Source organism: Rattus norvegicus, chromosome 20, assembly GCF_036323735.1.
Source record: "Rattus norvegicus strain BN/NHsdMcwi chromosome 20, GRCr8, whole genome shotgun sequence".
Classification (NCBI taxonomy): Eukaryota; Metazoa; Chordata; class Mammalia; order Rodentia; family Muridae; genus Rattus; species Rattus norvegicus.
This window is the reverse complement of record NC_086038.1, coordinates 30,019,307-30,047,174: the sequence shown is the minus strand read 5'-3', so window position 1 is coordinate 30,047,174 and position 27,868 is coordinate 30,019,307. Positions and strand designations below refer to the sequence as shown.

At 47.8% G+C, this 27,868-nt stretch overlaps 1 protein-coding gene across 4 annotated transcripts in view; it reads right to left on the bottom strand.

Moving 5' to 3' along the window:
• Window positions 1–27,868, bottom strand: part of Lrrc20 (leucine rich repeat containing 20) — a 105,513-nt gene that overhangs the window by 24,011 nt on the left and 53,634 nt on the right. For all 4 annotated transcript variants that reach the window (XM_006256465.3, NM_001109171.1, XM_063279468.1 and 1 more), the window contains exon 4: window positions 8,616–8,783. In XM_006256465.3, the coding sequence (XP_006256527.1) occupies window positions 8,616–8,783 (168 nt within the window). The remainder of the gene's footprint in view (window positions 1–8,615; window positions 8,784–27,868) is intronic.

Genomic DNA, 27,868 nt, shown 5'->3' with positions numbered 1-27,868 from the left:
GCCCAGAGAGGACAACACCCACAAAGGGCAGGGCCCTCCCACATTGATACTAATTATGAAAATGCCTAATAAGTTTGACTACAGCCCAAATTTATGGAGGTATTTTCTCAATTGAGATCCCCCCTCTCAGATGACTGTGGCTTGTGTTAGGCTGACATAAAAAACAGCCCACACAGCAAGTAAAGGTACTGAATCCTAACTGTAAGACCCACACATCAGGCAAGAACTCTGACACTAAGCTATAGCCACGGCCCTTGTTTACTAAATCCTGTAGTTCAGGCTGGCCTGGAATTCACCATGTAGCTGAGGCTGGCCTCGAACACCTGATATTACCTCTGCCTGGCTTTTTATCAAGCCTCTAACAAGAATGGGTTTTCCCATGACCCTTTGCTCTCTGGAATGGTGTGGGTGCAAAACAATAACAAAATTGAGGGTCACGGAAAGCCAAATTCTTACTTAACTGGGAGTCCCCTGCTTAGCAATATGAAGTCATTGAAACGTGTAATTTTTCTCCTCACCCCCACATGTTCCAGCATTGAACTGCCGGCAGCAGCGAGTGCTGGCAAGTGAGTATATAAATAATGCTGCTATGTTCCCTCTGATCTACAGCCGTGCTCCCTCTGAACCGTAACCCACATGTAGACTCCTGAGGTGGGAAGAGGATGACTTCGTGGGATTGGCACCCTGTCGTGAACACCACATCACTACTCACAGTCAGTCTAAACACTTCAGTCCTTCAGACAGCCTCTCTGGAGCACTCTGGGAGTCCCTTCCTAAAAGTGCATGCGGAGCCATCTGCCTTTCTAGAGACCTCTCTATGCCCAGGCCCTAGCGCATTTGCCCTCCCCAACTGGCGATGTCCTTTCAAGAAGTTAGTTGGTGTGTGTCCACACTGGCACCTGCAAGGCCAGATGGAGGTCAGGACACGAAGCCTCTGCCTCTCCAGAGATTGTATCTCCTCCAAGCTGTTTTGTTCGTAAATACTTTCGAGTCAGTCCTCCCTACCTGAACATACTTCACTCAGCACGTCAACCAGCCATAGACCAAAACTTGTCAGAGAAAACCCACGCCAGTACTGAGCACGTGCAGACTTCTCCTGGCGTTATTCCCTAAACCCTGTGATATCAGCTACCCACCCACTCAGCATCTTTTCTCACTGGGTGTTACACTGAGAGCTGATTCTGAGTACACCGGAGGCCACGGTAAGTTGTACTAAGGTTTTCCCCTTGTCATCTTGGCAGGTTTGGTAACCTCCAGTGTCCCGGCACCCACCCCCTGTGGATTTTGAGAGATGACTGACTGGACCACTCTCTGGTTTGGAAAATCTAGGAACCATCTCAGACCCCAGAAACTTTTAGATGACAGTTGTTTGGGCAAATACACTTTGTCCGTTTGATTGTTTTGGGGTTTTTTTTTTTCTTTTTTTCGGAGCTGGGGACTGAACCCAGGGCCTTGCGCTTGCTATGCAAGTGCTCTACCACTGAGCTAAATCCCCAACCCCTGGTTTTATTTTTTGAGACAGGGTTTCTCCTTGAAACAGCCCTGCCTGTTCTGGATCTCACTTTGTAGACCAGGCTAGCCTTGGACTCATAGAAATCCGCTTCCCTCTGCCTCCCCAGTGCTAGGGTTAAAGGTATGTGCTACCACACCTGGCATTGAATGAATATATACATATGTACTTACGTATGTATATATATACATGCATTTATAATAAACCTTAAAGCACTAGAGCTGGGCAGATATCAGCCCTCTATGCTATTTTGTCTACTTCCTTGTCAATGACCCCAAGCTAGGCCACTCCTACTCCAACAAGTGGGCCTCATGGTCATGCACTCAAGATCCACCTACCTCCTCCATCTATCTGATGGCGCCTTCTTCCTTCTTCCTCCTCTTTCTTGGGGGGTCTCTGCCTTGGACCCCAAGTCTGGGAACTGAAGCCCCACCCACCTCTCTTCTGCCCAGCTATAGGCTGTGGACATCTTTATTCGACCAATAATTTTAAATTAAGGAGCTAGGTTTGCACAACAAAAACTGACATACGTTTTAATTCACTCATCTTGAAGCAACTGGACCTTGGGATACAGAATTTGGCATTATAACACATAACAACAAACCAAACTTCAACAATTCCTCGTCTTTTTTTTATCTAAATAAAAAGCCTCTTTCACAATAATGAGCAGCGTACAATAGGGACAGAAATGAAACAATTATGAGAATTACTAGGTAGGAGTGACATTCACAATGTCCGGTCCATTTATATTTGGCACTTAGATAAAATATTCTACCATCTATCTTGGTGATGAACAAATTATTCTTTAGTCACAAACACAGACCCTGCCCCCAGAACAAACAACCATGCTTCCTGACATCCAGAAAGCTGGGGAAGGGGGAAGCAGACAATGTCACCTGCTCTGCTTCCTGTTTATCCGAACCAGGCATTCAGACTGGAGAACCTAGCCACCAGCAGAGAGGGTACTAAGACACGGAGGCGGTCTTCCAGACAAAGCTTGCAGACCACAGAGGGGTTAGCGGATACCAGAGTAAGACTGTACCATACAGCTGAGGACACGGCTGGAGCATAGGAACTGGTGGCCAGGCTGACAGGAGCAGAAGTCCAACAGTCTAGAGGACGACTTAGTATCTTTAGGTAGTTTTTATTGTTTTTTAAAGATTTGATTTTTAGTATTATGTGTATGTGTGCTAAGAGGCCAAAGGGCAACTTTTTGGTGAGGCTGGTTGATTGGTTGGTTGGTGTTAGACAGGGTCCTTCTACATAGCCCTGGCTGTCCTGGAACTCACTATGCAGACCAAACTGACTTTGACCCCTCCTGCCTCTGTCTTCTAAATGCTGAGGTTAAAGGTGTGTGCCCACTATGTTCAGTTTCAAAGAGCACTTCTGTGAATTAGTTTTCTTCTTCTACTTTTGTGTGAGCCCCAGGATTAAACTCAGGTGGTCAGGTTCTCGCCAGCTTGGGTGGCAAGCACATTACCCCTTGCCAGCCCTGGTAGATTTTATTACCATCATGGTAAGAAACACAAATTTTCACCACGACTCCAAATACACACCTGAGTGTACACAGGGTAAAACTGAAATTAGAAGACACAAAAGAAACAACTTATCATGCTTCATGTGATGTACCCTGATATTTTCTACTCTATTAAAAAATTGCTGGTCTCAACCCACTAATTTACCATTTACAGTTCCCCAGTGGATCACAGCCTGACGCTGAAAGGCTCAGCCTGACTTGGTCTTGGGGACATTAGAGGCATTCAAAGGCTATCAAATCCCTGCTCTGTGGTGGCGAGGTTCCCAGCCGGTGATCTGCAGACACTGTGTGCAGTGCACATGGGGTAGCAGGAATGCTACAGAGGAGAAAGCAGAGAGCATTCGAGTCACAGGCAGACCAGAGACCATCTACACAGCCTCACAGACATGACGCCCGAGGACACTCAGTCACTAGAAAACACTGATGTATTACCCCACCCTGAACCTCAGAAAGCTATCAGAAGTGTCCCTACTCCTCTCGGTTGACATGCTCCGCCGCAGAGGTCCCAGAATGTCCCTTCTCTACGTCCTTATTCTTCCTCTCAGCCCAGAACAGTGCCAAGGGTAGAGCAGAATCAGATGGCGGTACTAACCGGAAGAACAAGGTGGCTGGGCTGACCATGGATGCTACTGGACTCAGTCTTTCAGGGCTCAGATAGGATGCCTGGTTGGGGGGGTATCCTTCAGGACTGGGGGTGGGGGTGTCCCTCTAAGCATTTAAAGCTGGCTCAGAGCTCACTCTGCTTGCTTGGTAAAAACTTTACAGTAACTCAGAAATCTCAAAGATATTCCTGAGGCAGACCTAACAACCTAAGTTTGAGCTCCAGGATCCAAAGGGTAAATTTCTTCCTCTGTTTTGTTTTGTTTGTTTTGAGACAGTCTCTTCCTTTCTTTCTACATAGCCCTGACTGAATTTCCTAGAACTCATTCTGTAGATCAGGTTGGTCTCAACCTCAGAGATCTGCCTGTCTCTGCCTCCAGAGTGTTGGGGTTAAAGGTACACACCGCTGTTGGTATTCAGTCTAAGCTCCACCCCCACAGTTACCTGGCAATATCCAGGTATGCTCCGCCCCACAGTTACCTGGCAACAGCCAACTATGCCTGACTCATTTTGAAAGGGGCTGCTTGGCCCCTCCTCACTCTCTTCACTTGCTCTCTTGTCATTTGCTCTTGCCCTCTTCCCCTTTGTCCCTTCTCTTCCCATTCCCCTCCCCCTTCCCTCCACCTGCTCATGGCTGGCCTTTACTCCTTCCCTCTTCTACTCTTCTCTCATTAAACCTCTCTACGTGGAACCATGTTGGTTTGATGTGTGGTCTGTCTGAACACGAGCCGAGATTTCTACCCCAACCACCACTGTGCCAGGCATGAGAGAACCAACTTCTGCAAGTTGTTCCCTGACCTCCTCATGTGCACTCAGCCACATGCCCACCCCCACTCCCAATGATAGAGTAAATACGTGTAATAAAAATCCCATGGAACGCTTTTTGTTTTGTTCTGTGTTATTCAACACAGGGTTTCTATGTGTAACAGTCTTGGATGACCAGGAACTCACTTTGTTGACCAGGTTGGCCTCAAATTCACAAGAGATCAAGCTGCCTCTGCCTCCTCAGTGCTAGAATTAAAGGCAAGAGCTGCCACTGTCCAGCAGGTGAAAGGTTTTGTTTAAAAGAGACATTTCTCATAAAAATTTAGCTCTATTTCTTCCAACTCCCTTATAAGGTTCTAAGGGGGAAGAAAGTCACTTTTTAGACATCCCAAGCTCTGGCTACAACTGCGCCTGTGAGGTCCTGTGAGAGAGGAGATGGAGCCGGCAAACAGGCAAAGTCCCACTGCAGAATCCTGGTCCTTCTGTTCACCTGCCAACAGCCCCCCTCTGGCCTGCCCTTAGGTTTGCAGGCCTCCAGAAGGGCTGTGAAGGCTGCAGTATGGCCTTCTCACAGATTTGGGAAGCAGAACAACCACTGGATAACAAGAATGGATCAGGAAGACGCAGACCTGGGTGACTGGGGTGACTCAGCAGGGTATGATGGCTGCCTCTGTCCTGTCCCCCTCTCTCTCTCTCTCTCTCTCTCTCTCTCTCTCTCTCTCTCTCTCTTTTTTAGTTCTTTTTTTTTTCGGAGCTGGGGACTGAACCCAGGGCCTTGTGCTTCCTAGGCAAGCGCTCTACCACTGAGCTAAATCCCCAACCCCTGTCCCTCTCTTTAGATGAGAACACTCAACTCTCCTGCAGCCTGATGGCTACCTGAGGTTAAATGGGCACCTCTATGGCAGTTGCTGCTTAAGGACGAATTGGCGGTCTCTGCTAGAAAAAAGACAGCTCCCCCTCCCCCCTGGCATCTCTGTATCCCCAGCCCAGTTCTCTGACCAGGGCTTAAACTGACTGGGAAACAGCCTCAGCACGGAGCTCTCTTTAACCTGGCCAAGTGTGCCATGTGGACTTGGCCACAAAGGCTAATAGAGCTCTTAAGAGCCTCAACTTCAAGGAAATACATCATGGACTCACTAAGCAGTAAGCACAGGTGACATCATTACTGTCATCCCATAGAAAGGCAGAGGTGTGTGTATGTGACAGGGAGCCAAAGTTTGTTTGTCCTAGGTGTGGGGCTGTTTGTCCTAGGAGGGACACTGTCAACCCTGAGGGGAAGGAAGCATGAAAGAATCGAGACCCCTGGGGCTGCCTTAGTGAATCACTTTATGGGCCACACCCAGCACAGATATTCAGTCTGCACCCCAGTCTGGAAGAGAGACTCTCTCTTTTTCTCATCTTGAACCACCTTCTAGGGTAACCAGAGATGATCAGAGAACCAGGTGGCCACTGACTGCACAGCGCTTTACACAGAGAGCTGCACGGTGGCACTTGTCCTGACCCACCTGCTCAGCTCTGGGCTTGCCACTGACCACAGGAGCCCTTGGCCCATGACAAGCTCACCTGGATTGGCTGCAGTCATAAGCAGAGGTATCAGAGTGAGCAAGGAAGTGGAGGGCAGAGAGGAGGGAGGGAGGAGGGAGAGGAGGGAGGGAAGAGGGAGAGGAGGGATGGAGGAGGGAGGGAGGAGGGAGGGAGGAGGGAGAGGAGGGAGAGAGGAGGGAGGAAGGATAGAGGAGGGAGGGAGGAGGGAGAGGAGGGAGAGAGGAGGGAGAAGAGGGAGAGAGGAAAGAGGAAGGAGAGAGGAGGGAGAGGAGGGAGAGGAGGGAGAGAGGAGGGAGGGAGGAGGGAGAGAGGAGGGAGAAGAGGGAGAGAGGAAAGAGGAAGGAGAGAGGAGGGAGAGGAGGGAGAGAGGAGGGAGGGAGGAGGGAGGGAGGAGGGAGAAGAGGGAGGGAGGAGGGAGAAGAGGGAGAGAGGAAAGAGGAAGGAGAGAGGAGGGAGAGGAGGGAGAGAGGAGAGAGGAAGGAGGGAGGGAGGAAGGAGAAGAGGGAGAGAGGAAAGAGGAAGGAGAGAGGAAGGAGAAAGAAGAGAGGAGGGAGAGAGGAGGAGAGAGGAGGGAGAAAGAAGAGAGGAGGGAGAGAGGAGGAGAGAGGAGGAGAGGAGAGGGAGAGGAAGGAGAGAAGAGAGGAGGAGAGAAGAGGGAGAGGAAGGAGAGAGGAGGGAGAGAGGAGGGAGGGAGGAGGGAGGGAGGAGGGAGAGAGGAGGAGAGAGGAGGAGAGGAGAGGGAGAGGAAGGAGACAGGAGAGAGGAGGAGAGAAGAGGGAAAGAAGGGAGAGAGGAGAGAGGAGGGAGAGAGGAGGGAGGGAGGAGAGAGGAGAGGGAAATAAGGGAGAGGGGAGGAGAGAGGAGGGAGAGGGGAGGAGAGAGGAGGGAGAGGGGAGGAGAGAGGAGGAAGGGAGGAGAGAGGAGGAGAGGGAAAGAAGGGAGAGAGGAGGGAGAAGAGGGAGAGAAGAAAGAGGAAGGAGAGAGGAAGGAGAGAGGACAGAGAGGAGGGAGCAGAGGGAGAAAGGAGGGAGAAGAGGGAGAGAGGAAGGAGAGGAGGGAGAGAAGAGGGAGGGAGGAGGGAGAGGAGGGAGGGAGGAGGGAGAGGAGGGAGGGAGAGGGAGAGGGAGGGAGGAGGGAGAGGAGGGAGGGAGGAAGGAGAGGAGGGAGAGAAGAGGGAGGGAGGAAGGAGAGGAGGGAGGGAGGAGGAGAGGAGAGGGAGAGGAAGAAGAGAGGAGAAAGGAGGGAGGGAGGAGGGAGGGAGGAGGAGAGAGGAGGAGAGGAGAGGGAGAGGAAGGAGAGGAGGGAGAGAGGAGGGAGGGAGGAGGGAGAGGAGGGAGAGAAGAAGGAGAGGAGGGAGGGAGGAGGGAGGGACGAGGAGAGAGGAGGAGAGGAGGGAGAAGAGGGAGAGAGGAAGCAGATCCGCCAATGAGACAGAGAGCTGAGCACAGCTTAGGTGAGTGAGGTGGTGCAGATGGGAGCCTTGCAGTGAGAGGGTCCCCGAGGGACACTCTTTATGCTTGGAGACCTTATAGAGGATCAAGTGAGCCAACTCAGACCAGGCTGTTCAGGGCCGTGGGAGTGCCCATCCATGACCTAAGGGCCCTGCCTATAGACACAGGGCTAAAGTTCCTAATCACGCTTTTCTCTTCTGCAGTCTCTCTGTGGAACCTGATGCCCCTTAAAATGCCCTGCAGCTCATTTTACTCAGTGCTCAAAGAACAGATTCAGTGAGATGGCTCAGACGGTAAGGGCGCTTGCTGCCAAACCAGATGACCCAGGGTTCAATCCCCAACATGCACGCAGAAGGAGAGGACTGGAGAACTGATTTCCACAAGTTGTCCTGTGACCTCCACATGTGCTGTGCTGGCATGTGCGCACGAGTGTGTGTGTCACACACTATAAATAAATGTTATTTAAAAATGAACAACGACTAACAAACAATAGAACCAAAACTGAAAAGATCGAGGTGATCCCGAGTCGTTCCCCCCCCCCCCCCCCCATCCAGGTCAGGAGTCTTGCCCGCAGCATCCTGGGTATTCAGGCACTCACTACCAAGCACTGAGCACAAGGCATTCCCCTGCTGCAGCCCAAAACACTCAAAAGCCCACTGCCTTTAATCAAGTGGCATAAAAGGGCCATGAAAACGCTAAGGGAAATATAAGAGCAGAATCGCAGGGGATCAGAGGTAACCCAGCTGGCGTTAAGAGAAGCAGAGTGAGGGGCTAAGGCGGGGACGAGAAAGCAAGGGCCAAGCTGAGGCAGGGATGAGAAAGCAAGGGCCAAGGAGGTAAGGACACAGAGACGGGTGAGCACCTGACCTCTCTGGGGACATCAGGCTCCGAGCGGAGAGGACACTCGGTTCTGTGAGGCCCTGGTGTGACAGAGTTGAGATGGGGGAGGGCACACTGCTCAGCACTGGGAAGTGACTTACTGTGAAGAGAGAAGACTGGAGCCCAGGCAGCTGAGAGAAGGCTAGCACCTGGCAGAGGGCAGGGCTGGGCAGTGGTTATCTACCCAGGCTCACTGTCTGCTCAGGTGTCATGGCCCAGCAAACTGGAGCCTCCCTTGAGCCCACCAAAAAAAAAAAAAATAATAATAATAAATTCCAGTGGTCTACACCCTACACAGCCTCAGGCGCCGGTAGTCATGCATACTCACCCACTATCTCGTTTTCCTCCAGATTGATGGTCTCCAGCGCAGGCAAGGTGGTCAGCTGCTCTGGGAAGTCTTGAAACTGGTTTCGGGACAGGTCGATGGCCCTGAGGTGCTGCAGGCTGCTGACCTCGTTGGGGAGGCGATAGAGGTAGTTGCCCTCCAGGCGTAGCTCTGCCACAGGATTCAAGGAGGGACAGTTAGGAGGGAAGGGAGGCCTGCCCAAAGGCTACTAGGCCTGTTTCCAGTACCCCTGCCAGGACACTGAGAAAGACCCCACCTCACAGGAAGGCCCAAAGAGGATGGCTCCAGGCCTGTGCCCTTCACTGCCCAGGGCCCCTTCTGCCATTATCCCAGCAGAGGTACTGCACTTTGCTGTGTGTGTGTGTGGGGGGGGGTCTCCTGACAGAACCTGGGGCCCAAAGATACACCTGTGATAGCTCCCTCAGACGGGCCTTGTGAATGTGTCAGGATATGCCCAAGTGTAACAAGGGCTGCTGCTCTGTTAAGTGCCCTTATTCCCCACATAGTTACTACCAACCAGATAACGAATAGGTTCTTCCCCTGAAGTGGTCACTGGCCTATGTGAGGGACCCTCTTGATGAGGCCCAGACAGCACTGAGAGATGGACCAGGCCAGAGGCTGAGAGGGCAGGCTGAAGCTGAAAAGCCTCTTGGAAAAGTCTCCTGGGCCAGGTATCATAGCACGTCTTTAATCCCAACACTCTGAAGGCAGAGGCAAGTGGATGTCCATGAGTTCAAGGCCAGTCTGGTGTACAGAGTGAGTTCCAGGACAGTCAGAACAACCTAGAGAGACCCAACAATCAACAACAACCACAATCAAAAAGAAAGAAGCAAGCTCCCACTGTCTGCTGTTTTCGAGAATTTCCCTGCTGCTACATGCCACATGTGAGATTTTTCCTGCCTTTTAAATCTTTAACTCAAAAAAAAAAAAAAATCAAGATCCTGAGACGGTGACAGGTACACAAAGCAAGGACACAATGGCCACAGACAATAGGAAGCAGATTCACGCAAGGGGAGGCGGCGAAATGAATGGATTGGAAGAGATGCGCTGCAAACCACCGCGGATGTTCCTCAACTTGGCTAACCTGAGAGGTTTCCACCTGGCGGTGACTGCTTCTTAGCTCTGTTCATGTCACATGTCTGTCTTTCTTCCTATTCCATGAAAACCAACGGAAGTAGAAGGCGGGTGTAACTATGTGGCCATGGTATTACGGTCGGAAATAGGGTTAATCAAAATAATGCGGAACAGAAGGAAGGACGAGGCTCTCCTAGGAGCCCTCATAGAAGAAGAGACAAAAAACAAACAAACAAACAAAAACCAACTTAGGAGGAACAGGGCAGAGCTGTAGAGCTCTGTAGAACTACATACAATGGGAAATCCTGAGCCCTGCTCAAAGGCAAACCCCAGCCTGGCTACTCCGGCTGACTTAGGCATCATGCGCATTTAGATCCCAGTTTCCTTATCTGACACAGAGGCCGGTAGGTGCCTGCCTCGTGGGGATGTGGCTAACTATGTCAGCACGCACAGAGAAAGCACCAGGGGAGGGGGGAATTGGGTATCTGTTTCTGGAGTCGGGACAGGCTAATCCATGAGCAAGACTACAAGGTCATCCACATGCGACCTTTACTGTAGGCTATTCGTCTGTGACACGACTGTCCCAACTCTGTCTGGCCCAAAGGACATGGAGACCCTGAAATGTCATGCCATGTCCCTCAGTTCTTCTACCCAGAGCCAACTCTGTGGACGTGTGACTGATGAAGACGCATAGGGTCCCATTCCTTTGGAGTGGAATTCCGATATGCTGCGTTCTGTCTGTTTTGAGACTCAGCCTCATCATAGCTTCAGCTGGCCTCAAACTCAAGATATTCCTGCCTCAGCCTCCCAGGCTCTGGAATTGCAGGAGCGTCCCAGCATAGCTGGCTCCCACACGCCATCTTGAAAGCTTTTATCATTATACTCAACTCTGTTTTATAAGCAGCTCTGAGCTGGGATGGCTGAGTTCACATGTAGGTCTGCCTCTATCTCTGGGCTGTCTGCGGCCTCCCTTCCCTCTCCTTTGGGCCCCAGATCTGCCTGGCCTGTGCTAGGCTTGCTCTGGACTTCTGTAGCCCTCTACTTCTGGTAGGAAGCATCAGTCAGCCTGTGTTATCTCAGGCTGGGACACAGTGGTTGTCCCTTATCCCACTCCTGCCCAGGGACCCTGGGCTGCAGTACCATAGTGTACCGGGTGTAGGTGGCCAGTAAAGACGGAATCTTGGCAGAAGTGACCCTGAGCCATCCCTGCCCCAGGTATCAGGTACCAAATAGATCTTGATGCCCGGAGTTAAAAATGGAGGGATGGAGTTGTCTGCTCAAAGTTGGAGGCATCTGCTAAGAGCAGAACAGCAGCTCTGAGGTCTGACAGTGCACACACTGGCACCTGGCATCATGGGTGGCCCAGGGCAGGGACTGACCTCCTTCTGTCTTTCCTGCTAACCTTCCTGAGCCTGGCTGAAATGGGTCTCTCTGGCCCACTCACAGCACCTCTGAAAGCCAGAGATAAAGCAGAAGTTGTCTAATTCCGGGGTTTTGTGTGTGAGCTAACTGCCGTAATCGCACTTCACACGGGTTCTGTGTGACATAAAGATGAAGGGTGTCCTTCGGGTGTCACCCGAAGTCCTTATTTTCCTTACTTTGACGTTAACCAGCAAAGGAAAAGCAGCACACCAAGCTGTGTGAGGGACAGCCAGAGAAAGCTTCCTGTTTATTTTTACAGCCCTTCCCCCAGAACCAGAGTCTAGCACCCCAACTCTACAGCTGACCCAGCCCTCTGTGCTCTGGGTTCTCATAAGGCTGCTGTGATGCAGGGCTCCTGTGATGATGGCCTGCCCTGAGATCCGTACAGATCACCCTAGGGTCTGCCACGGTGAGGGTTCAGAACCTTGTTCCCTTCTGCAGGGCCTCTGTACACACAGACACATGCAGACATATGCATACGTGTACACACAGAGGCACTACACATCCACAGATACACACGTGTGCACGCACACACACACGCACACGTGTGCACGCACACACGCACACAAACACTCGAGTGCGCACAGGAACACGCCACACCCACTAGCTACACTGTAAGTCCTCTGCTCTGTTCAGGCAGGAACTTCCTGTGGTTCTTCTTTCTTTCTATAACCAGCCTCCTTCAGGACTTACATGACCACTCAGTAAGTATCCAATAAGTGATGGGAGAGGATGTCATGTGGTGCCCCCCAGTGTCCTATCTTTGATGACATCTTGAACCCGAGGTCCAATTAGTAGATCTCAAGGCCTGCTCCATGCAACCAAGGATTCCTTCAGCAGTTCATGCATATACCAGGCCTGAATCATAAGACTCCCTATCTAGTGGGTCCATTATCAGTCATCCAGTACCCAGGAGGCTCAGGAAGGAAGAGCTCTGAATTCAGGCATCTGGAATCCCATATCTCCCAAACCCTGCTGTCTTGGATACTGGTTACCAGGTTACAGTGTCGGGGGCAATGTTAGACATCTAGCCCACTGTGCCCCGGCCAAGCTCCGTTATCTCATGCTGAGCAGCCTGCTGCCTGGGGGCTCTCACACTTACAGTTTGATTGACAGATTCTCTCATTCCTTCCCTTTCTTCTTCTCCCCTTTTCCCTTTCTTTTGAGGTGATGGGATCTCCTGCGGCCAGGGCTAGCCTCAAATTCATCAGGTAGCAGAGGACAACCTTCATCTCCTGATTCTCCTGCCTTCACCTCGCAAGTGCTAGAACTACAGGTGTGTGCCACCACACCTCGCTATATCTGGTGCCCAGGATCAGAGAGCTAGCAAACCGGGCTGACCTCAAACTGTGTGGTCCTCTAGCCTCAGCTTCCAAAGTTCTGGGGTTACAGGAGGTCCTCAGTTCCCGCCTTTTACAGTGTTCATCTCTGCTGTGTATGTGCCAGGCCTGCTGCCTCATTTGATTTGAGTGACTTCACTCAGGCACCGCCCCATCTAAAGCGGGATCCCCTCCTCTTGGTCAGCACCCACCTCCGGAGAGCCACTACTTCCTGAGCGTACCCGCCTGTCAGCATTCTGTCTGCCTCCTTCTCTGAGGACATAAACTGCCCTAGAAGCGTCCCAGACATTCCAGTCCACAGTGAGCACTGGGAAATACTGGGCAGATAAACAGAAGGGCAGGGAACGGATTTCAGTGTCACCCGCACAATCCTGCAGCATCCCAGCTCCCAGTGCATCGGAGCTCTTCCTTACACTGATGTGTTCTTTTCATCAAAGAGAACAAAAGAAGAACTATTATTGCTTGCTATAAAAAGTACTGTTCAAGTCTCACTGAATCCTGGCAGATAAGGACTCCAGGCCCTAGGCAGACGACAGCAGGGGGAGGTGATGAGGTCATCGCCCAGAGGCGGCTCCCTGGAGCATCTCGGCAGCTGGGTATTCATTCCCAGGAGGGTGAGCCCACCTTCTCCGGCTCCTCAGACTCTGTGCAATGTGATTCTCCAAGCTTCCACTTTGCAGAAACATGCTGCCCGGCTGCCTCTTTGGTCAGTGAAGCCAGACAGCTCACGTAGGAGTTGGCAATTCTGAGCAGTCCACACAGCAGGGGTAATGTGACACCAGGCCATCGAAGACACTGTTATTAGTGTGTGTGCACTGTACATGCATACGAGGGTGTGGGCACAGGTGTGCAAGGGTGCTCCAACAGAGGCCAGGGGACCACGTTTTGGATGCTGGTTCTCTCCTTCTGCTGTAGGTTCTAGGGATGGAACTCAGGCTCTCAAGCTTGTCTAAGTAAATCATTCTGCTGCCCCAGGTTTTATTTTAATTTAAAAAATTTTTGACTTGGGGATTGGGGATTTAGCTCAGTGGTAGAGCACTTGCCTAGCAAGCGCAAGGCCCTGGGTTCGGTCCCCAGCTCCGAAAAAAAAGAAAAAGAAAAAAAAATTTTGACTTACTGTAACTATGTAGGAGGTGAGTGTGTGTCTGTGTGTCTGTGTGTGTGTGTGTGTGTGTGTGTGTGTGTGTGAGTGAGTGTGTGTGTGTGTGTTGGGCCTATACATTAGTAAATTACAATGTCACCATGCCCAGTTTATACAGTGCTAGAGATTCAACCCAGGGCCTCATGCTATGCCCTGCTGTCCTGGAACCAGTTCCATAGAGCAGGCTGGTCTCAAATTCACTAAGATCCACCTTCTTCTGCCTCGGAGTGCTAAGAAGAAAGGTGTATGCCACCACACCCAGACTGACTTTGATTGACTGATTGATTGGTTTGTGGGGTTTTTTGAGACAGGCTTTCTTTCTTTTCTTTTTTTTTTTTTTTCTTTTTTTCGGAGCCGGGGACCGAACACAGGGCTTTGCGCTTACCCCAAGCGCTCTACCACTGAGCTAAATCCCCAACCCCGAGACAGGCTTTCTTTGTGTAGTCCTGGCTATCCTGGAACTTGAACTGTAGACCAGGCTAGTCTAGAACTCAGAGATCCTCCTGCCTCTGACTCCCAAGTTCTGGAACTAAAGGCATTTACTGTCACCACCCACAGACTGACTTTGAACCTCAGGATACCCGGCTTTAGAGCAGTGGTTCGGGGTTGGGGATTTAGCTCAGTGGTAGAGCGCTTGCCTAGGAAGCTCAAGGCCCTGGGTTCGGTCCCCAGCTCCGAAAAAAAAAAAGAACCAAAAAAAAAAAAAAAAAAGACAAAAAACAAAAAACCTAGAGCAGTGGTTCTCAACCTGTGGGATGAGACACCTTTGTAAGTTCAATGACTCTGTCACAGGAGTCACGTACCAGATATCCTACATATCAGATATTTACAATTCAAACAGGAGCACAGTTACAGTTATGAAGTAGCAATAAATCTAACTTTGTGGTTGGGGGTCACCACAGCATGAGGGACTGTATTACAGGGCCTCAGAATTAGGAAGGTTGAGAGGCACTGCTGGACAGCCTGTGTTTGTGAGCCCCATGGTGTACAGCCACTTGCTGCAGGACGGGAATAAGAGCAGAGGAGCCTCTCTCCCCTGGCATGGGGCTGCCCTTCACACAGACATCCATAAATCCTGCAGGAAAGATCTATGAGTGGAGGCCGGGAGGAGCCAATCCTGTGGAGGATGAAGAATTATGTGGCAGTGCAGGCATGCTTTTATTCCCAGTCACAGAATGACAGTCTTCAATGCTGGGGCCACCAATCACCTCCTTTTCTGTACCTCTAATGGCATCTGAGAAAAGAGCTGAAACCTACCATGTCCCAAGTAACATGGAAGCAAGTGTTTGCAAGTGTTAATAAAATAGTCATGCTATCACCTGCATACAGTATGTCATGTGGAGGTCTCAGACCTGCTGCTCCCTAGATGGATGTTTGCATACACAGACACACACACACACACACACAGAGAGAGAGAGAGAGAGAGAGAGAGAGAGAGAGAGGGAGAGAGAGGGAGGGAGAGAGAGAGGGCGAGGAAGGGAGGGGGAGACGGAGAGGGGGAAAGAGACGGAGGGAGGGAGAGAGAGAGAGCATTCAGGAGAGTAAGACGTGCACACGCTGCAGAGGCTGAGGGAAATTCTCCTCTCTTCGTTTTGTTACTTGTAATTTCCTGACAGGATCATAACTGTTATTAAGGGGGAAAATGATGAACTTTATCAAACCAATTCAGGCCTGAGTCTAATCAGAGCCCCAGCGTGACTCAGACATGTAAGAAGTGTGCTTTCCCTGAAGGCAGATTATAAGAAAGCTTTCTGGTAGCTCGCCCTGGAGCTAGAGCATTTATCTATATATCTTTCTCTCTGTATGTGTATATCTATCTATATGTAAGAGCATGTATGTGTGTATGTGTGTGTGTGTGTAATTATCTATGCTAGTTTATGTGTCTCTTTATGTATTTACATACCTGTGTTCCTATGTCTGTATCTATATACTTATGTTTCTATATTTGCATTTATCTGTGTCTATATCCCTCTATGTCTATATGTATATATACACATGAATATATCTATGTCTGTATGTATCTATCATGAATCCATCCATATGTTCATCTATCCATCTATCTCTTCTTGTTTCTGAATACTATGGGTGTTCTCTGAAGGTCTTAGTGGTCTCATCCCACAGCCTGTTCACTGGGGACCTCACTTTCCTCACAACTTTACAGTTCTGCCATCAATCAATGCAGAAATGGCAAAGGTAGGGTCATCTAACCTGGGAAGTTAGAGCCAAGAAGGCTCTGCCTAGTGCCTGGGGGGTAAGAATGATGGCTGTGGCAGCACCCCTCCCTCACTTGCTCAGGGAAGTAAGTCCACATCATACTGGGCAGGGAATCTATTCATTAAAGAAATGTTAACTACCTGGGCTATGCAGCATAGGGTCATCCCCCAAGATTGGAAGGGATTGGTGTCAGCTGTACTAAAAGCTGGACAACCACAACAATAGTTATCCTGGTGGAGGCACAAAGACACAAAAATACAACAGTGTAATTTAGCGAGAGGGATAAATGTTACTGAAGGCCAGCTGTTTGGGAAGGGTGTTATACTGACTTACAAGAACAAATCCAATTTGCCAATGTCTTTGTTGAACAATGTTGTCTTGCAGCTTTAAGAGCTTGGAATATGATTAAGGAACCTGGAGAAAAATCTACCTCATTTACTAAGATAATACAGGGCTCTGCAGAAGTCTTTACAGACTTCTTACAGAGGCTGGTTTCAGCTATAGACAGAGCCATATCAGACCCTGAAATCAGTCATTGACAGGAACACTGGCATTTGAGAATGCAGATACTAAGCGAAAGAGAGCATCAGACCACTCAAGGCACAAGGAACCCCAATAGACAAATGGATAAGAACAACTGGTGTTGGTTTACAAGAGCATCTAGCTAGGGCAAGCTATGGCTCAAAGTCTCAGAGATCAAAATGCCCAATGCTTTAATTGTGGTGAATTTGGCCATTTCCAAAGAGCTAAAATAGAAGGCATATTGATTCTAGAGACCATAGTATTTGCAGACAAGAATAAGAAGGTCTGGGGCTGGGGATTTAGCTCAGTGGTAGAGCGCTTACCTAGGAAGCGCAAGGCCCTGGGTTCGGTCCCCAGCTCCGAAAAAAAAGAACCAAAAAAAAAAAAAAAAAAAAAAAAAAGAATAAGAAGGTCTGGTAGCTACGAGGCATAAAGGCTTCCATTGTAGCTACTGTGGAAAGGGGAAACATTAGTCTAAGGATTGTCAGCCCAAGAGAGACATACAAGGTAACTTCTTGCCATTGGGAACCAAAGGGCCTGTCAGCTCAAGGCCCTGTAGCAAACAATATGAGCTGTTTTTCCTTTGGTCAGCTAGGTGGTACCTATCGGTCAAGAAAATTTAAACAGTATTTCTGATCTTATAAATGCTAGAGAAGGAAGTGCAGCCTTGGAGATGGCCACAAAAACTCTTACATTTTCCCACCAAGGTTGAATGTTACAAGTTACCTAGTGGTGTTATGCCCCTTACCCTCAGGGACAGTGGGAATAATCTTGGGAAGAAGTGGATTAACTTCTCAAGGATTTATTGTACTTCCACATACAGTAAATGGGGATAACAAAGAAGAAAGGATATGCAAACTGATGCAAGGGATAGAATCGCTCAACCATTGTTGTTTCCTTACATCAAGGGGAAAGCTGCTCCAGTAGAAGGGACAGGGGCTTATGGGAGTACTGGAAAAATGTGTTTTGGCAAGCAGTGGCTAATGATTAGAGACCCAAATTAATGATACAAATGAATGATGTTGATATAGAAGGTTTGGTGAATACAGGAGCTGATCTTAGTATACTTTCTCAAAACTCTTAGAATCCAAATTGGCTACATCAGAAGGTTTACACACAATTTATAGGAATTGGTAAATTATCATGAGTAAGACAAAGTGTCTGAGGGATTACCTGTGTGGTACCAGAAGGGCAAATGGGGTAGTTAAGACCTTATGTGGCTGACATACCCATAAACTTATGGGGAAGGGATCTTTTACAACAACGGGGTATTCAAGTTAATATTTCTGCAATTCCAGGGGGAGCAAATGAGGAAATCAGGGGTGATATGCTAATTGATACAGGTGATTGAGAACACCATAAGCTGTGCCCACTGGCCAAACACAGGACATCACAGGGATGGAGTTTCTAAATTTATAAAAGCATCCACTGCTTATTACAGAGCAATAGTGATAAAAACTGTGTGGTATTGGTACAGAGACAGACAGATAGACCAATGGAACAGAATTGAAGACCCAGAAAGGAACCCACACACCTATGGTCACTTGATTTTTGACAAAGGAGCCAAAACCATCAAATGGAAAAAAGATAGCATTTTCAGCAAATGGTGCTGGTTCAACTGGAGGTCAACATGTAGAAGAATGCAGATCGATCCATGCTTATCACCCTGTACAAAGCTTAAGTCCAAGTGGATCAAGGACCTCCACATCAAACCACATACACTCAAACTAATAGAAGAAAAACTAGGGAAGCATCTGGAACACATGGGCACTGGAAAAAATTTCCTGAACAAAACACCAATGGCTTATGCTCTAAGATCAAGAATCAACAAATGGGATCTCATAAAACTGCAAAGCTTCTGTAAGGCAAAGGACACTGTGGTTAGGACAAAACGGCAACCAACAGATTGGGAAAAGATCTTTACCAATCCTACAACAGATAGAGGCCTTATATCCAAAATATACAAAGAACTCAAGAGTTAGACCGCAGGGAGACAAATAACCCTATTAAAAAATGGGGTTCAGAGCTAAACAAAGAATTCACAGCTGAGGAATGCCGAATGGCTGAGAAACACCTAAAGAAATGTTCAACATCTTTAGTCATAAGGGAAATGCAAATCAAAACAACCCTGAGATTTCACCTCACACCAGTGAGAATGGCTAAGATCAAAAACTCAGGTGACAGCAGATGCTGGCGAGGATGCGGAGAAAGAGGAACACTCCTCCATTGTTGGTGGGATTGCAGACTGGTACAACCATTCTGGAAATCAGTCTGGATGTTCCTCAAAAAATTGGACATTGAACTGCCTGAGGATCCAGCTATACCTCTCTTGGGCATATACCCACAAGATGCCCCAACATATAAAAAAGACACGTGCTCCACTATGTTCATCGTAGCCTTATTGATAATAGCCAGAAGCTGGAAAGAACCCAGATGCCCTTCAACAGAGGAATGGATACAGAAAATGTGGTACATCTGCACAATGGAATATTACTCAGCTATCAAAAACAATGACTTTATGAAATTTGTAGGCAAATGGTTGAAACTGGAAAATATCATCCTAAGTGAGGTAACCCAATCACAGAAAAACACACATGGTATGCACTCATTGATACGTGGCTATTAGCCCAAATGCTTGAATTACCCTAGATGCCTAGAACAAATGAAACTCAAGACGGATGATCAAAATGTGAATGCTTCACTCCTTCTTTAAAAGGGGAACAAGAATACCCTTGGCAGGGAATAGAGAGGCAAAGATTAAAACAGACACAGAAGGAACACCCATTCAGAGCCTGCCCCACATGTGGCCCACACATATACAGCCATCCAATTAGACAAGATAGATGAAGCAAAGAAGTGCAGGCCGACAGGAGCCGGATGTAGATCGCTCCTGAGAGACACAGCCAGAATACAGCAAATACAGAGGCGAATGCCAGCAGCAAACCACTGAACTGAGAATAGGACCCCCGTTGAAGGAATCAGAGAAAGAACTGGAAGAGCTTGAAGGGGCTCGAGACCCCATATGTACAACAATGCCAAGCAACCAGAGCTTCCAGGGACTAAGCCACTACCTAAGGACTATACATGGACTGACCCTGGACTCTGACCTCATAGGTAGCAATGAATATTCTAGTAAGATCACCAGTGGAAGGGGAAGCCCTTGGTCCTGCTAAGACTGAACCCCCAGTGAACTAGATTGTTGGGGGGAGGGCAGCAATTGGGGGAGGATGGGGAGGGGAACACTCATAAAGAAGGGGAGGGGGAGGGATTAGGGAGATGTTTGCCCGGAAACCGGGAAAGGGAATAACACTCGAAATGTATATAAGAAATACTCAAGTTAATAAAAAAAATAAAAATAAAAAAAAAAATAAAAAATAAAAAGCATCCACTGCTGACACACTGACCGCCTTGCCCCTAAAATGGTAATCAGTCAGACCTGTATGGTAAGAGCAGTGGCCATAACAAAAGCAAAACTTAAACAACTGGTACAAGGGCAGCTGGAGGCTCAACCTAGAGAAGGGTCTACCAGCCTATAGAATTCCAGTGTTTGTTGTAAAAAGGAAATCAGGTAAATGAAGGATGATAATTCCCTTAAGAGCAGTTAATGAGGGGGTTGGGGATTTAGCTCAGTGGTAGAGTGCTTGCCTAGGAAGCTCAAGGCCCTGGGTTCGGTCCCCAGCTCCGAAAAAAAAAAAAAAAAAAAAAAAAAAAGAGCAGTTAATAAGGTACCAACCAATAGGTCCTTTACAGCCTAGACCTCTTTTTCCAACTTTGTCACTGAGAACATGCCTATAATAATAATTGACGTGAAAGACTGCTTTTTTTTTCACAATAGGAAAAGGCTTACTTTCTCAGTACCTACTAGCAACAACAGTGGTCCAATGAAAAGATACCACTGGAAGTTACTTCCACAGGAAATGTTAAGTAGTCCAACTTTATGTCAATATTTCCTACAACAACCATTAGGAATGATTCATAAGCAATTCCTACAATCTTCCATTTACCATTACCTGAATGACATTTTGTTGGCTATTCTAACAAAATGTTTTACAGAACATATTTAAGGTAACACAAAGAATTCTGCCATGCTGGGAGTCACAGACTGCTCCAGAAAAAATACAAAGAGCAGATTTACTTAGTTATTTGGGTTATAGAATCAATCAACAAAAAAATCTGATCACAGAAAGTACAGGTCTGTAGGGACCAATTGCAAACTCAACGATTTTCAAAAATTAATGGGAGACACTAACTGGCTGAGGTCTACAATTAGATGAAGTATATATGAGCTAAGTAAGTTGTTGCAAACATTACTAGGAGATTCAAATTTAAACAGTCCAAGATGTCTAACAGCTGAAGCAGAAAAAGAGTTAGCTCTTGTAGAACAAAGACTGCAAGAAGCATATGTGGATCGAATCCATCCTAAACTTGATTGTCCTTTGGTCTTTTTTTTTTTTTTTTGGAGCTGGGGACCGAACCCAGGGCCTTGCGCTTGCTAGGCAAGAGCTCTACCACTGAGCTAAATCCCCAACCCCTTCCTTTGGTCATTTTTGCCTTCAACTCATTCTCTCACTGGGCTCATTATGCAAAGGGAAGACAGTATTATGGAATGGATTTTCTTACCTTATAAACAAATTAAAAAAGGAATATATAGAAAAAGATTTCTGAATTGATTATAAAAAGTAGATTAAGACTACATCAATTGTCAAGAACAGATCCAGCCAAAATTGTGGTACCACTTACAAATGCCGAGATTATGTCATCATGGATGATCAGTGAGGATTGGCAAAGAGCTTGTAATAATTACTTGGGTGAAATCAATAACAAGTATCCTAAAAACAAATATATAGTTTTTAAAAAGAATAAATTGGATTCTTCCATATATATATGAACATACATACACACACATATATATACATATATATGTACATATATATATGTATGTATATATAAAAGAGAACACCAGAGGCACCAACATTTTATACTGATGCAAATAAGATGGGGATGGCAAGCTATAAATCAGATAAAATAAGCAAGGTGGTCCAAAGTCATATACATATACATCATTTACATCAGTTCAAAATCAGAATTGTATACAATCCTTATGATATTATTAGATTATCCTGAATCTCTTAACATAATTATGGATTATTTATGGGCAGAAAGAATTCTTTTGCATATAGAGACTGCTGAATTTGTACCTGATAACTCAGAATTAACTTTGTTGTTTATACAATAATTGCAAAAGGCCATTAGAAGTAGAAACCATCCGTTATATGTTACTCATACTCATATAGGTTTGCATGGTTCGTAAGCTCAAGGAAATGATGAAACTAACCAATTGCTAATAAGAAATGTGTTAGAAGCCTCAAAATTTCATGAGAAACATCATGTTAATGGGAAACATTTAAAGAAAAAAATTTTCATCACTTGGCAACAAGCAAAAGGAATAATTAAAAAAAAATGTCCTACATGTTCTCTATATAACCAAACTCTGTCACCTGCTGGTAGTGATCCTAGGGTTCCAAAAGAAATGACATCTGGCAGATGGATGTTTTCTACTTGGCAGAATTTGGAAAACAAAAGTCTACACACTGCAGTGTTGGCATGTACTCAGTGTTTCAATGGGCAACTGCTTTAAGTTCTGAAAGGGCTGATTGAAGATTGTGTTATTACGTACTCATTGAAAGTGTCAATTATAGGGATTCCTGCACAATTAAAAATGACTGTTCCCGCACATGTATCCAACGAAATAACTCTTTGTATGTTACAATATAAAGCATGGTATTTGTATACCACACAATCCCACAGGGCAAGTGATCATAGAAAGAGTCAATCGCACCTTAAAGGAAATGCTTATTAAACAAAACGGGAGAGTAAAAACCCTGAGGGACAGACTGAATAATGCTTTGTTAACTTTCAGTTTTTTTAATGTTGGTGAAAAAGGAACAACAGTAGCTGAGAGGCAAAAGCTGAAGAACCGATCTGCTGTGTTGACACACAGGCAACCGGCAATACTTTTAAGATGGGGGTTGTGTTTATGTATCTACAGGGAAAATACACTGAGAAAACATGGATATCAATGAAACTTACAAGGATTAGACCTGACCAGGGAGAACCTCTTAAGAGGTGAGACATCAATGTCCTCACAAAGCAAATAAACTTGGGTGATTCACTCTCCAAGACTGACTGTTATTAATTTCTGTAGGGTGATGTCATTATGCAGCAAGGCGGGTCCAGAACAAGGCGAAGCCTATCATTGGATGAGGAGGAAGGGTAGGTGGGGAAAAGTCCCGGAAGGAGAGAGTAGGAGGAGGAGCAAGGAAAGGAAGCTGGAGACAGAGGATGAGTCTAATCCAAGTGGTCTAGGCCAACTTTATCTTGTCTAGGTGGGAGGTTTCTATCTTTATTAATTGACAGTGAATTTACTCTGGGGATGTACTGTAGATTGAGAATTTAACATATGAATCTAGTTGTTAAACTACAAGTTTCTAGAGCTTCGATTTTACTGGGCTACAGGGGGTATGCACAAAGTTCCCGGCGGGCAGAGAGACAACCTGTCTCAGTTCTGGAAGCCATGCTAGGCTATAGAATGCCTGGGGCTAGTGTGGACCATGGAATGTGATGTGTGTATCAGGCGTGGTAACAACCTGCCAAGGGGCCAGTGTGTGAAAGCAGCTGGCAGAGAAACAGCCAGAGCAGGAGGCTCCCGAGAATCTTCGCGGAGTGAGAACTCGGAAACCAGTCCTGACGCTTTTTTTTTTTTTTAAACTGCAACAGATTTCTCCAAAACATGCACGCAAATTAACTTCAAAAGGGCTAGCCCAAGTGACTGATTACACAACACAGAGACTGGATGGACCACACAGAGACACAGAGACTGGACAGCCCACACAGAGACTGGGATGGACCATACAAAGAACACAGACTGGATGGACCACACAGAGACTGGGACAGACCACACAGGGACTGGGACAGCCCACACAGAGACTGGATAAAAACAGAGACTGAGCAACAGATGCTACAGCTACTGGGATAGTTTCAGGATAAAACACAATACATTTGATCAAGGCCAAATCTCAGATAAAAAATAAATGATTTTTTTAATGTGAGTTCACACTGTATGTCTCAGTGGCCACATTTATCTAGAAAGCTCAATCACTGCTAATCTGAAATTCGTACTTAATTGCGGATCTTTTGCTTTGTCAGATCTAGGAAACTAGCGTGTAAGGCTCCGAACATCTGCAGACGCGCACATCTGGCTTGTCTGGAATTTTCCACGCCCAAATCCCTCAAAATGCTCTAAACCACGAAGGATTGCCACCAAGCACCTCTGCAGGCCCCATATCATGCTAACTGCCGTCCCTGCATGGCCCCTGTTAACTCCTGAGACTAGAGCAAGCCCAGGACCAGCATCGTGAACCTAGTTTGTGTGAAGGTGAGAGCCACTTCAATAGCTGAAGACAGGTCTTGTCACTACTGTTGACCAAAACACCTATTTCTGTGGCATAGATCTTGACCATGGATCCAGAGTCCCAGAACGTCTACCCGTGGTGGGTCAGATGGGCCACCTGAGCTTCCTGTCTCCCCATCTCTGAAGGCTTAAATCTTTTCAGCTCGGGTGCTGCTGAAGTTTCTCCTGTAGGAGCCTCTCTCTGTGACTGAGCCTCCCAAGGTAACTGTCATCCTATCCGGAACCACAGCTCATCAAAACGGTCCCTGTGCCCACACAGGTGGACTGGCTACTTTTCTGTCACTGTAACAGAACACCCAACAAAAACAACTTAAGGAAGGGTGTCTTGTAGGTCACAGTTTGAGGGAGCGGCACACTGTCATGGCAATAAGGAGTGGTAGCAGGAGGTGGGGTAAAAGGTCACAAGGTGTTCGGGGTCAGGAACCAGAGAGAGATTAACACCGGCTGGTCTCAGAATAAATTGTATCTGGAATGGGGGATGGTGCCGCCCACATGCAGCCTGGGTCTTCTTTCCTCTCTGAGAGGACCTTCCCAGAGATGACCAGAGGTGTTTCCATGGTGATTTTGAGTCCTGTCACAAGGATGATGGCTACTAAGCACTGAACAAACTGTCTTTAACCTCACAGGATCACTGTGGCATGAATGCTTCTGACCATGGTTCAGATTAGGTTTGAGTGTTCCCCAAAGCCTAACCCCTGAGGAAGGAGGGTGCTAGGGTAGGGAACTTAGATTAGAGCCAGTGTTCCAGGTGTGTTGGTACGCATGTCTTTAATCCCAGCATTGGGGAGGCAAAGGCAGGCAGATCTCTGTGAGTCTGAGTCTACAGAATGAGTCTCAGGCCAGCCAGAGCTACAGAGACCCCGTCTCAAATAGTGGGGGGAGGTGGGGGTACCAAGCATGAGGTGTTTATCATGGGGGATGGGGGGACTGTGAATCAAGGGACCCCTGCCTTTCTCACAGGGTGGAAGAGTCCTCAAGAGTGTGAGTCACTTTAAATTGAAGCCACCACGCAGCGACTCCCTCTCTGCACGTGGCCAGTTCCCTTCCAGCCTCTTAGCTACATTGTGGTACGGTCAGGCACCCTAGCTAGGAAACCAGAGCCATATTGTTCAAACCATTGTAGCTGCCCCAGTTGGGAGCCAAACCATTTTGCTCTGGAAATTGCTCCACTTTGGGAGTTTTGTTAGGGCTACACAAAGCAGGAGGGGAAAGAGTGAGACTTACAGACATCCATCCGGGGCCCACAAGGCTGTCTGTCTTCCGTATGGCCTGCTCTGGAACCCTGTGTTTTCTGCCTACTGTTTCTATGTCAGAGAACACAGTCCTGGCCATTTGATCTGATTGTGCTGACATTCCTCCTCCTTTTTTTTTTTTTTTTAATTCTCATTGAGTATTTTATTTATTTACAGTTCAAATGTTATCCCCCTTTTCCGGTTTCTCCTCTGGAAACCCCTATCCCATCCTCCCTCCCATCCATCCTGCCCAGTGTCTCATGACTGAGGGGCCAGAGTCTGAAGGACAGTCTAGGCACCAGGGACTCCAACAACAGAAGGGCTTTGGGAGAAGAGCCTGCTGCATGCCACTCTGGAGGTATTCCAGGTGTCAGCAGCCCCAGCAGTGACAATTCCTTGCTCAATGACAATTCCTTGCCCTTAGCTGTGGTGTCCAGTGTTTGTCAGATGAAACCTGCCTTCATCAAGTTCCTCTTATCCCTTTTGACTCCGCTATGCTTTGGACAGCTGCCAGGGCTGACTGCGATTAACCCTGGAGGAAGAGAGAAACAGCCGATTCTGTTAGGGGACACGGAAGGCTGGCCTTGTAGTGACAGCGCGGCCGCTCTACAGGGGCATGTGCCAACTCCACACACCTCTACCCAGCAAGGTTCAGCCAGCAAGGAGGCTCTGATCCTGTGTTCCTGCCTACTCTGGCAGCGCTAGATGTCCGTGGGGCAGTTCAGTGTTTTTCCAGGGGACCATGGGTGGTGCCAAGTAGAACACACCCAGCTTTCCGGGGATGTTAAGACAGAAAGGAAACTGAAGAAATAAAGTTTCACAGATGTTAAAAACAAAGCTGTAGGGGTTGGAGATTTAGCTCAGCGGTAGAGTGCTTGCCTAGCAAGCACAAGGCCCTGGGTTCAGTCCCCAGCTCCAAAAAACAAGTTTTTGAGAAATACATCTGGGGGTTAGGATGCCTATGACAAACCTATGACCTTTCTGAGTGATACATCTGATGTCAGGATGCCCAGCGATATGATATAGTTTTGGTGATCAAGATATTGAGTCAAGAATGACCAGGCCTCACTGACCAAGGCCGAGCTAATTAGGACAAAACAAAGATAACCATTCTTGGAAAGACCCCCCCACCCCTGCCTGTGGTGAATCCTGAGAACAACCACAAGGTGTCATCCTGACCCTGCCCCAACCACCCAGTTCTCCCCCCCACCCCCCTACCTCCTCCCCCTACCACCATCCCCCACCCCCTCACCCCCCCACCCCCGCTCTAAGGGATGTGCCAACTTAGCCCTTTCCCAGAGATTTTCCAAGGCCAGGTGCAGGGCTGGATGAGGAAAGTGACTAAGCCAAGAACAGCCCCTTGAGCAGACCAGCCAATACCTGACCAGATCCTTTGTCCTGTGTTCCACCAATGAGAATAGGCCAGCTAACCCTGTTGCTGAAGCCTGCCCTCTGTAAGGAATAAAGGTTGTGTGCTTTTGGGGTTCAGGGTTGCCTTTCCCTGCATGGATGAGCAACCCCACGTACGTGGATTAAAAACCTTACACCCAGGGGTTGGGGATTTAGCTCAGTGGTAGAGCGCTTGCCTAGGAAGCGCAAAGCCCTGGGTTCAGTCCCCAGCTCCTAAAAAAAGAAAAAAAAACCTTACACCCTCATGCTATTGCAGCGGTCACTTTGTCAATCTGTGCTCTGTGGGTGGCTCTCCTGAGGTAGGGCCACTTTGGGGTCTTACAACAAAACAACAGGCAAGCTTCCAGAAAACATACTCCTGAGTGAACTGTGGGACAGCAAGCGGGCCTGTGACTAAAAGAAAGTGCTGAGCATTCTGCCACCATAAAGGCCTCTGTGATGGTTTGTATATGCTTGGCCCAGGAGGCGGCACTATTAGAAGGTGTGGCCTTGTTGAAAGAAATGTGTCACTGTGGACATGGGCTTTAAGACCCTCACTGTGGCTACCTGGAAGTTAGTCTTCCACTAGCAGCCTTCAGATAAAGCTGTAGAACCCTCAACCCCTCCTGTGCCATGCCTGTCTAGATGCTGCCATGCTCCCACCTTGGTGGTAATGGACTGAACCCCTGTAAGCCAGCCCCAATGAAATGTTGTCCTTTTTTTTTTTTTTTTTTTTTTGGTTCTTTTTTTCGGAGCTGGGGACCGAACCCAGGGCCTTGCGCTTCCTAGGTAAGCGCTCTACCACTGAGCTAAATCCCCAGCCCCGAAATGTTGTCCTTATAAGAGTTGCCTTGGTCATGGTGCCTCTTCACAGCAGTAAAGCCCTAACCTAAGAGAGTCTCGTAGAGTAGTTTTCTCAGTGCTGTTCCCATGTTATATGGCCCAGGCGAGACTCATATGTACTAGGCAGCAGAGGGTGGCCTTGAACTCTTGATTCTTGAGCCTGTACTTTTCAAGTGCTACCACTACAGGCAAACATCGCCATGCCAGGTTGAGGCAGTGTTGGTACCAGGAATCAGCTTTCGCCTCCAAACCCAGTGATGAGGTCACCCATAGGTGACAGGGACCTGTGCATCTGTTGCCATGGCAATGGCCATACATCTCCCCTCCCAGCTCCCAGCCCCCACCCCTGGTCCATTTGGTTTACCTCCTACCTTTACTTTCGAGGGTTACGGCACAGTCTGAATAAAAGGCAGACCCTTTCTGACCTTCTACCCTTCTTTTCTCTCTTTTCTCCCATTTTGTCTCCGTTGCCCGTTTCCCCCACAACAAACCTCTCCTACTACATTGGCCTGGTGTGGCCTGTCCAGATGGACAGTGCCGAGCTGTGGTTCTATCACAACAGGTGGAGCTAAGGATCACACCCGGAA